General features: G+C 42.3%; 2 protein-coding genes across 15 annotated transcripts in view; one reads left to right on the top strand and one right to left on the bottom strand.

Moving 5' to 3' along the window:
- Nucleotides 1–1,398, top strand: part of dock7 (dedicator of cytokinesis 7) — a 44,430-nt gene extending 43,032 nt beyond the window's left edge. For 7 of the 13 annotated variants that reach the window (XM_035652661.1, XM_035652659.1, XM_035652663.1 and 4 more), the window contains one exon: nt 557–1,398. In XM_035652661.1, the coding sequence (XP_035508554.1) occupies nt 557–599 (43 nt within the window). In that variant the 3' untranslated portion in view covers nt 600–1,398. The remainder of the gene's footprint in view (nt 1–556) is intronic. The other 6 variants (XM_035652653.1, XM_035652658.1, XM_035652654.1 and 3 more) reach the window with 1 other exon arrangement.
- A 131-nt stretch (nt 1,399–1,529) lies between these two features.
- usp1 (ubiquitin specific peptidase 1) lies at nt 1,530–9,468 on the bottom strand. Of its 2 annotated transcripts, none has more exons than XM_035652664.1 (9): nt 9,318–9,468; nt 8,598–8,832; nt 7,859–8,000; nt 6,780–6,881; nt 6,452–6,615; nt 5,357–6,084; nt 4,793–4,951; nt 4,230–4,431; nt 1,530–3,821 (listed from the first exon to the last, which is right to left on the bottom strand). In XM_035652664.1, the coding sequence occupies exons 2-9, from the start codon at nt 8,765–8,767 to the stop codon at nt 3,056–3,058; spliced, it is 2,433 nt and encodes an 810-aa protein (XP_035508557.1). In that variant the 5' UTR covers nt 8,768–8,832; nt 9,318–9,468; the 3' UTR covers nt 1,530–3,055. The 2 variants fall into 2 exon arrangements, with proteins under 2 accessions (XP_035508557.1, XP_035508558.1); XM_035652665.1 differs by having other exon boundaries at nt 6,452–6,612.
- Between the last annotated feature and the right edge of the window lie 351 nt (nt 9,469–9,819).

Genomic DNA, 9,819 nt, shown 5'->3' with positions numbered 1-9,819 from the left:
AGCAAACGGACAGCTTGACAAGGTAGTTTGTGACTTTCAGACTACATTTTGTGACGCTGTTTTGAGTCTGTCCCGTGTTTGATATCTCATGTACGGTTCCCACTGGTCACTGATTTTCTGCTAAGTGAGGGCAGTTTTTAGAGCTGTATTGCAGAAAAACAATATTATAGAAAGCAATACAGTACATTTATGAATTTATAACAGCAAGTCTGTGTGTGTATGCAACCTAACGTCATGTAACACCTGGACGTTTTCATCAGCATCACAATGGGAACCCTACATTTGTCATTTACATCGGTCGTATAGCATGTGTGGATTTTAAAGTTTCGTTTCACAGATCTGGATGAAAATACGACATTTTAGTCCTCCCAGCCTTACAGTCTTGTAAAAAGACATCTGGCTTGTGAGAATAGTAAAAGTGAGAATTAAAATGGCAGATAAGCTACATAAACCCAAAATCATTGGGTCTGAAGGAACTTAAATCCCCCATTGTGTTCAGTTTCAAACAAATCTGTCTTTGTAAATCAAAACTTTTTTTCTTTTTTCTGATTTCCAGAGATTCCTTCAGCAGAATGAGTCTTCGCAAGCTTGACATTTGAAGATGAAGACACTACAGACACACACACACACGCACACACATTACAGAAATTGCAATATTAATTTATTCTCAAGTGTAAATAGGAGTGTCTCCAAAGTTGGTCAGTGTTTCGGAGAGTGTGTTAAAAGAAAGGCTAAACGTGTTGCAGCTTGGTACGTCATTCCAGTGTCTTAAGTTGTTTACAGGCAAACTGTTACACAATCAGAGGGACGAACAAGTGGATCTTAAAGATTAAAGAGATACCTTGACATTTAGAATTTTTCTTTGCTGGCCTTTTGCCACACGGGGGGACATGTCTTTATATTCGTCCCTACGCAACCATTTTTAAAAAAAGCTAATCATGTTAGCCTTCGGTTCTGAAAGCAACAGAATCTGCTGGATGTAAACAAACAAGCCACTGAAAACCAAGAATGCTCTGTGATCCCTTTATTAGTGACTTATAGTGCCAAAACAATTTTTATTTTATTTCAGCAGAAAAGGTACAATTTTAAAAGTCAAGGTGTCTATTTAATTATGTACTATGTGTCAAAAATCTGTATTCAATTTCATGTGTGCACTTTTTTTATTACGGTGTAGCAATGCATTTTACAACTTGAAAGTTTATGTAATTCAAAATGGAGGGGGGGAGAAAAAAATGAAAACATGCAAAAAATGGTACCATTATTTATCATGACGCTTTATTATCATTTTTAGTTGAAAGAATGTTTTAAAGTTAGGTACTTCAAACATCCTTGTATAATTTTATGTAGTTTTGTTTTGTTTATTTTAAATATTTTACTAAATAAATATTTTAATGTTCAGTTGGTGTATGCTGCTGTCTTCTATGTTTGTGTTTATGTAGGATTAATGTTACGTTGGAGACGACACATCAGTAGGATGTAAGAATATGGCCATAATGTCTGGCAACAAAAGGATGGTGAGTGAGGACATGTGAAGGTAAAAACTTTATTGCTTATAGTAAGAACCTGCCAACATTAATGTAATCACAGCTGGAATGAGGTACAGTTTAAAGGAGACAACACTAACTGGGACTGTTGTCACATTACATTAAATTCCAAAACTTGCTTTGGAAACCTTTCCCAGGTACTTATGACTGAATATGGCCAATAATGGTTATTGCTCATGAAGCTACAGCTAAATATCCGATTTAATCCCTGAAACCATGATTGGATTTATAAACTCTGCTGAACCTGAGATGAATAATGTCATCTTTACTGAATATTTGCAACTAGATACCTGTAATTCCTTATGACCACATTTTTAAACCTGAAAAGCTACGTTACGTTATTAATTACAACAAAAATACGCTAAACGCACAAAACAAATGCAATGCTCGATCAATAGGAGTCATTATTTGAGTATCCACAGGGACAGACTCAGAAGTATGGAACATGTTCAAGTAAGAAACTAAGCCTGTAAATAACAAATCCAGATTTGCATAAATATGCAAATGATTAGCTCCAGACTGAATTAGATATGGAAGCTGAAGAGGCAGTTTATAACCTCGATAAACATCTTAGAACCTTTACTGAAGATTTATAAATATATTAAGGGTTTAAGTTTCACACATCTTCACTTTGAATTGGCACCTTGAAGCTTGTGAGTGAGAAAGTCAGCAGCCTGCATAAACAGAGCCAAGCTTGGTATATACACTGGAGGATGGACAGTTTAGTGTGTTTTATGCAAAAATATAAGTCAATCCAACACTGTAGGTTTTTCTATCAGCATATTCAGGCTTCAAATTTATATTTAAAAAAATTTTGAATGTAAAAACTTGAGGACGAGGAATTAGTGCAAAACTTTAGAAGTGAAGCCAAAGAAAATATAGCAGAAATAAAACTTCAGCGTATTCTCTCTAACCTCATGAAGCGTATTCTGCATTACTTGAAAGGACCTTTTGTGTTTTATTTGGCTTTTTTTTGTGGAGTAATCTATTTAAAATATACTCAGCACCAACATCTTCTCCTGTAAATGCAAATGAATGGATTATATAAAAGTAAATCAGCTAGAAAAGATTTTTACATTTTGCATTTTCACTTCTTTAAATTTTTAGTTCAAAAGTGCTTTTCCAATTTGTAAAAAAAAAAAAAACAGAAAACATATCAAAGCCAGTGTCCAAGAAATAATAGTACACACAGCAAAAAGAGGCCTGTACTCATTAACTGTGCTCAGTTTACAGAGGCGAGAATCACATCCAAAAAAATAAAAAGGCGGCTCAAATCATCCCTGGCACACAGACAAATCCCCATTTGTCTGTCCCGGCATACAAGTTCATGAGTGGGTCTAAACAGCTTCGGCCCCGCAGTGAGACCAGACTGTTTCAGTGGCTTTGTGGGCTGAAAAGTATCTTCAGTTCAGGCAGCCAGTGTGTTTTTGGCACAGTTGGTAGTATTACAAAATACAACTGTGTGAGTGTTGAGCTGCCAGAACGCCTGACTGGCGGTCCTTGTGTTCGTGTTAGAGTCCCGGTTCTGGCATCCTTCTGTAGAACAGCAGGTACGGTGTCGATGACGAGCAGGTCTCAGGAGAGCATGCTCGCAGGAAATCCTCCTCCTCAAACAAACGCACCTCAGAGTCATCGAACAGCAGCCACTTGCCCTCGTATTGGAGGAGGTTGTTCAAGGCCTGCTGCTCTGTGGCCTCCACTCCGCCGCAGGAGCTCACGGAGGCCTCCTCTCCGACTCCAGGCTCCTTTTTAAGGCCCTGACTGTTGATGGTTTTCCTCCGTTTGGATCCCTCTGAGGCTCCGCTGCTGGCTGCTTTCTCCGTGTGTTTGCTGCTGTTGCCGAGGTCGTAACTGGACAAACTCCTCTGGCCCCCCAGGAGTCCGACCCCACCCTCCGACAGCTTCTTGCCTCCCGGTTTGTTGCTGGCCAAACTCGCAGCTCTCCTTGCGGGAAGGCTGAACGACACCTCTCCGTCATCATAGTCCAACACTTCCTCTTTCACCCGCGTCCCCTCTTTACTCTCCTCCTCCTCCTCCTCCTCCTCCGTTTCTTTTCTGTCCTGCAGCCAGAGCTTCGCATCTTTCAGATCGGACACGCGGACGTAGGCGGTGTAGTGGCCGCTGCTGATAGTGATGCCGCTGTGCATGACCACCGCAAACAGCTGATAGCGCTGAGCCGTTGCAGACGAGCGCCGGGTGCACCACTCCTCCAGGGACAAGGTCAAAGGCGTCTGCAAGGGAGTGTTCACTTTAGACAGACCTGCATACGGGTCCAACCTAGGAGGAGAAACAGAGGAGTGAATATCATGACCGTGTCACTATTCAAGACGACAGACGTTCCCTGTTCTGTTCCTGTGTGATACCTGTAACATCTTCTTTAGTCTGATAACTTGTTTTCCTCTTCACTTTCAGTTAGTGGAAGTATAAGTTGTCAAAAGACCTTTTTTCTCTCAACAGCAGTGGACTGTCAACTGAATAAAAATCCATTTTAAGCAACTAAATGTGTATTTCTGAGAGGAAAATCAAACATGAGCCTTTTGAATCTGTAAAATCATTAATCTGATTTCACATTCACAGTGACCAATACGTCTATACTCTATATACCAATCCGCCACCACAGGAGCACTGCAGGACAGAACAGTGGAACAAACTGACAGTAAATGTGTTGACAGTTCATCAACTCACTCCAAGCCGTTGGCAGAGAAGCGCTTCAGGTGGATGGTGATGACTTCAGGAGTTTTGTCAAACAGCAGACTCCTCTCAGCCTCAGTGTAATGATGACAGGTCTCACAGAAGTATTTGTCCTCCCCAACGATCCGCTCCACTGAAGCAAACTGCCCGATGGCCCACGTCAGAGTCTTCAGCTCTGGTTTAGGATCAGGAGAAACTGCAGAGAGAGAAAGTATCAGTTACTGAATAAATCCTTATTTTGTCTACATTGTGGTATGGAAGGAAGAGGAATGTTCATTACACGATATTTTTATATGTTTTGATGTCATTTTAATTCACAGAACACCTTCTTTCTCTGGATATGCAGGATAAGATTGCCTTTCAAATGTATTTTGCAGAGGGGGACACTGTAATAAAAACTTTTTTCCAGATTTCCCTGTGTATGTTTTCACTGTGCAGTTATTTTAAATGATTCTATGTGATACTACATTATGTAAATTGATTGTTTTGCATGCTTTCAGTCAACTTATTGCCTTATTCTTGGAGCGGGTGCAGGGTGCGGGTGTAGAAGTGCTCACCCTCGGAGAGGTCGTCCGGGCTGCTGGGTTGGTCATCGAGCACTGGGACGCTGATGTCCTGGAAGTCCTCCCTCCTCTCTGTGAAGCTCTCACACTCCAGACAGCGAGTCCTCAGAACCAGTTGGCCCTGGAACAAGCGCTCCATCAGATCCAGGCCGTCTGAATAGAACGGAGACACGGAGAGACATACCTGAGTGACCTGTCATGTTTCATGTCTGAAGTCACATATGAAGCACTGACTTCTCTTCTTACTCTCTATTCCAATAGCTTGAAGGCTGCTTTTACAATAAAATGCACATTAAGACAGAAACTCTTTGAAAGGCCATCTGAGGCTCCAATCTGTTGGAGAGTGACGGCTACTCTGAATGGAGAAAACTGTAAGGAGGAGTACTCTGTATATTTGATGTGTACGTGTGAAATAAATACTTTCAATAGAATAACGTGGCGGTGTTTACTCTCCCCTTTTATCAGTCATATACAGTTTGTGGTATTAACACTGAGGGATCTTAGGAGAAACCTGCTGATCTAAACTCAGCTCACCTAATCAAAGTATTAATCTCCCACCTTGAGGTTTCACTGCCGTCTCTTCAGCCGCGCTTTGCGGTGATTTCTGCTCGCCGGTCTTCTCATTGTGACTGTGGTCGTCCGTCAGCCCGTTCCCGTTCTCGTTCTCTGATTTGATTTGGTTCTTCACGGTCGTGCAGCTGATCTTCCCCACGCTGCGGAACTTGGAGAAGATACTCGGTTGTTTCCCAGAAGGCCTCAGCCAGCTCAGCTTGGCCTTCTTCTTCTTCTTCCCATCTGCCTCTTTAGGTGCTTTCCCCTCAGCGTCACTCCCGCCTTCCTCCTCCTCCTTACTCGGTGTCTTCATCCCTTCATCTTCTGCCTTCCCCTCTTTGTTCTGGCTGCTGTCTACAGTGATGTCACTAGAGGACCTCCTTTTGGAGCGAGTGAAGGGTTTATTTCTACTGATGCCGTCTTCCTCTGCATCCGATTTCTTAGACTTCACCGATTTTGGCTTCTTCTTGGCGTTTCCCACTTCAGTGTCACTCTTTCTCTTGCCGCTGACTTGGCCGTCCTCTTCTGTGGGAGTTTGAGATTCTGCTGCCGAGCTGCTGGGACCGACATGGACACCATTCTCAACTTTAACCTCAGTCGCGTCTTCGTCCTTCCTCGTCGACTCCTGCTCCTTCCTGATGGTGTCACAAGCCTCTTGGATATATCCCAGGATGCACTGCAGCACCTCCTGGGCATCATGCTGAAGATAGCCTTCATACATGGGGTTCAGCTGCCTGTAACACACACAGTCAATTAGTTTACTGAAGGAAAAACAATCTTAATGATTTATGAACTGTTAAATAATTAAGTTGATTACTCAAGAAAAGATTTTGCTTATTTCAGCTTTAAAAATGTTATTCTTTGGCTGTGTAACTGTTGCTTTAAAGTAAATATGAATATGAAAAATGTCGTTTTTTAACTTTTGAACTTGACAACTTAACAAACAGTCAACAGCTGAAGATAGACAAGAAAGGTGTAGATACATTGTTTGATTTTTCTGCAGTTTTGTCCTTAATCACTCATTCATTTGGGCAGAAATGAGCTACCGAACAATGTGAATGTTTAGTTACAACCTATGATTAAACGTGACCACATCATTACCGCAGTGTGTGGAGGATTCTGCGAGGCGGTGTGGCGAGTTCTCCTTCACTGAAGCTGTCGGGGTTGAGCAGGAAGTCGGACTGCAGCTGCTCCACTGACGTCATCAGACTGTTGAAGCTCCCGAGGAGCTCGATTTGAGGTGGCAAAGCCTCAACTTCTGACTGCTGAGACAAATAAAATACAAAACATCAATAAAATGTTTGTAGTTCGTATCAAATAAGCTTAGATGGTCTCGACACAACAGGGACACTTAGTTACACTATATTATACAACTGTTGGCAAATGTTAATTTTGTACAAAATAAAAGCGTACTTTGTTTTGTACCAACCTCTTCGCTTTTATCAGTTTCTTCCTTGGATTTGTCTTTTCTTTTGGACACAGTGTATAGTGTCTTTATGCCTTCTCTGAGCCCCGGGCAGTAGTACAGCACCTGCAGGAGCAAAGAGACAACAACGTTAGTCACCGAGGGAAAACAAAGACAACAGGGTTTCTGTGAGGTTAAACTTTGAAGTCATTTTTATTGGAGGCAGCTGTGTGATTCTGTGATAAGACCTTTAATTATTTACCAAGCACATGAATGTATTGACCTGAACCTGGATAAGGAGACAATATTTGCTTAAATCACATTTGCTAAGTAATGTTATTTCCTATTATAGCCTAAAATAGCTGTTTTAGATCTTTGTGGGGAAATCTAACACTTTTAATACCTTCTATATTCTTTTATGAGGAAACTTGAGTCGCTACTTAAAGCCTTTCCACACTGCTGATACCAGTAACAGTACACGATAATAACACAAAGGAAGAGTTACACATATATGTTCTAAGTCTCTTACTCTAAAGACATGAAATACAACCACAGGCACTATTTGAACAGGTGAGATCATCCTCCAGTGCCCGTCTGTCTCTTTAGATCCAAACGCTGCCAATACAAACAAGCTACAGTGAGAGGATCAGATGTAAGCACACCGTACATCAGTCGGGGGAATGCTGTGGAGCAACCACTTATCTACAGGTCTTATCTGTTCTACATCAACCACAGCAGACACTGCAGTGTTTATGTCCACCTTTAATCTAACCTGGCAGAGTAATGGTGTTTCCTACAGACTGTATGAAGGCTTTATATGTTATGTAAAATGTTAAATCCATGACGAAGGAATATGTGGATCTTAATTTAGTAACTTATAATGTTCATGCTTTGATACAGAAACTGAATTTCATGAGAATGACAATAATTTGTGTTTAAAAAGGTTTTGTGTCCATGTTTCTCTCTCATTAGTTAAACATTAGTTCTACTTATTTAAAGTCAAATAACTACACATACTGTGAGATGCACAACCCTTCCTACACACGTGTGTCTACTGTACACACACGCTACACGTATCCGTCGTATCTCTGACGCTCACCCACCTGTAAGACGCTGTTCAAATAGCAGGTGTTGCCCAAGTTGTTGAGCCCCACGAACGGCACCAGGTTCTCCCTCTTCTCACCGGGCAGAAGAGCGGGTGAGGCCGGGCACGGAGAAGGACCAGGGGCCGCCGGATCACAGCCGCTGAACAGTGGACAAGAAAACAGAGTGTCAAATTAAAAAGAGAGGAAACCGTCACCAGCTACGAGTTACTTCTCTGATTGTTGCTGTTTCACTGGAGCGAAGAGATCGTCCACCACTTTTTGTACATTATACGAAACCAACTTCTTAACACGTATAAAACTACGGCTGCACAAACATAACCATATTGTGATTGCCAAATGATTCAAAATTAACGCGAATTATCATTTTGGCGTCACAGTTTCCATTTTTCGACGAAAAAAACAACTAAAGTCATGACGATGTGACCTCTGTTGGGCCAAAGAAACACGCTTTCTTACATCTGTAGAACAAGATTTGCAGGCCAGTGCGTCTTTTCAGAGCGACAGCGCTGAAATATAAAGCCGCTGTCACACATTTGACCTCTATCATCACAACACAACTGACTAACATCTGATTGAACTAGTAAATTGAGGTTTTGTCAAATTTCAAACGGCTCTTGGTTGATTGATGATGATTTAAACTGCGTGTTTCACCATTCATCAACAAGGCCCCAATAAATCAGCCTTTTTGAACTTGGTATAACCCCAAACAAATCACACCCTGACAGCACAGACCCACCTGGCCTCAGGCTCCACTGCTTCGGCCGGTTTGGGTTCATCTGCTGGAGGTTCAGAGAAGTCCAGAGCTCGTTTGGTCTCCTTCTTCTGGAGGAACTTCAGAGACAGTTTGCTCTTCTTGATGGGGCTCCCCAGCGCCGCCACGACGTTTTCACCCTGCAGGCCTGGCATCTTGAAGGGGGCGATGTAGTTTTAACCTCTCTGTCTTTTCTACTGAGATGCAACAGCGCACCCCGCTGGCAAGAAATGGAAACACAGTTTAGTTTCAGAAGGCGCCATCGAGAGTTCAACGAGAACGAAAGCAACTACGCACTAAGTTGTTACTGCGCAGTTATGCGACTACAACAAAACGACGCACATTAAATGAACGCAGACAGCTCTGGTTTATTAAACGCAGCACAAGTTACCGGCTGCACAACGCGTTATATAACATGGTAGCTGGCTATGGCTAACTTACGGGCGCTTCTTCTTGTTTTCAATGTGCCGCTCAACTTTTGACAAAGAGCTGTTGACATTAGCAGCCTTTGTTTTAGTTAATGGCGTTAGGAAGGAGCTACGGTGGCGCAATAAAGCGGTATTGTTGAGCGCTTTACGGACAAAACACCGCCGCAAAACTGGGTCAAAACGATGCGGAGGAGAAAAGACAGGCAACACGCCGTTTGTAACAGTTCACTCACAGAAAACCAACTATCGCAAATCCACACAGCGTCTAAACTCTCACCCGAACGAGTCATTCCACACTGAAGTTTGATATGTTGGACGGAAAACCCGCTCTGAGAGACATTTACAGAGTGTTTGACGATTCAGGCGGCGCAGCGTAAGTTGGCGCTTTTTCCTGCTTGAAGACCCAGCGGCAGCAACCGTTACGTCGCCGGGGAAACACCGGCTCCGCGTCGAAACTTCCGGAAAAAAAAAAAACGTCCGAATAACGGTCGCCCTTTGCTATTTCAAACATATTACGTACGATTTATAAATGTGAGAGAGACTTCTGTGAAATTATATCACGAGAAAGACTTATATCCCAGAGGCCAGGCTCACATTAAGTCACCTATTTCATTTAGGCCCCTGAGGTCAGTTTCAGACGCCATCTTTGTAGTTTTTTTTTTTGTTTTGGTCGAGCTGCGTCAAGTTGGACTGAATGACGTCAACAGTGGCAGCTGTTAGATTCCTCTTTCAAAGTAAAAGTAGAGAATGAATTTGTTAAAAGTGAATCCTACAAATAA

The sequence above is a fragment of the Morone saxatilis genome, unplaced genomic scaffold (genome assembly GCF_004916995.1).
Source record: "Morone saxatilis isolate NCDOM2014 unplaced genomic scaffold, NCSU_SB_2.0 Contig12, whole genome shotgun sequence".
In the NCBI taxonomy this organism is placed as follows: domain Eukaryota; kingdom Metazoa; phylum Chordata; class Actinopteri; family Moronidae; genus Morone; species Morone saxatilis.
This window is presented reverse-complemented; position numbering and strand designations above follow the sequence as displayed.

Bases quoted from the DNA above. Each gene is read 5' to 3' on its own strand.
- usp1 (XM_035652664.1), bottom strand. From the start codon at position 8,767: ATGCCAGGCCTGCAGGGTGAAAACGTCGTGGCGGCGCTGGGGAGCCCC. The intron at 6,616-6,779 runs GTTGGTACAAAA...TATTTGTCTCAG, and splicing joins AAACTGATAAAAGCGAAGAG to CAGTCAGAAGTTGAGGCTTT. The intron at 6,085-6,451 runs GTAATGATGTGG...TGTGTGTTACAG, and splicing joins AGAATCCTCCACACACTGCG to GCAGCTGAACCCCATGTATG.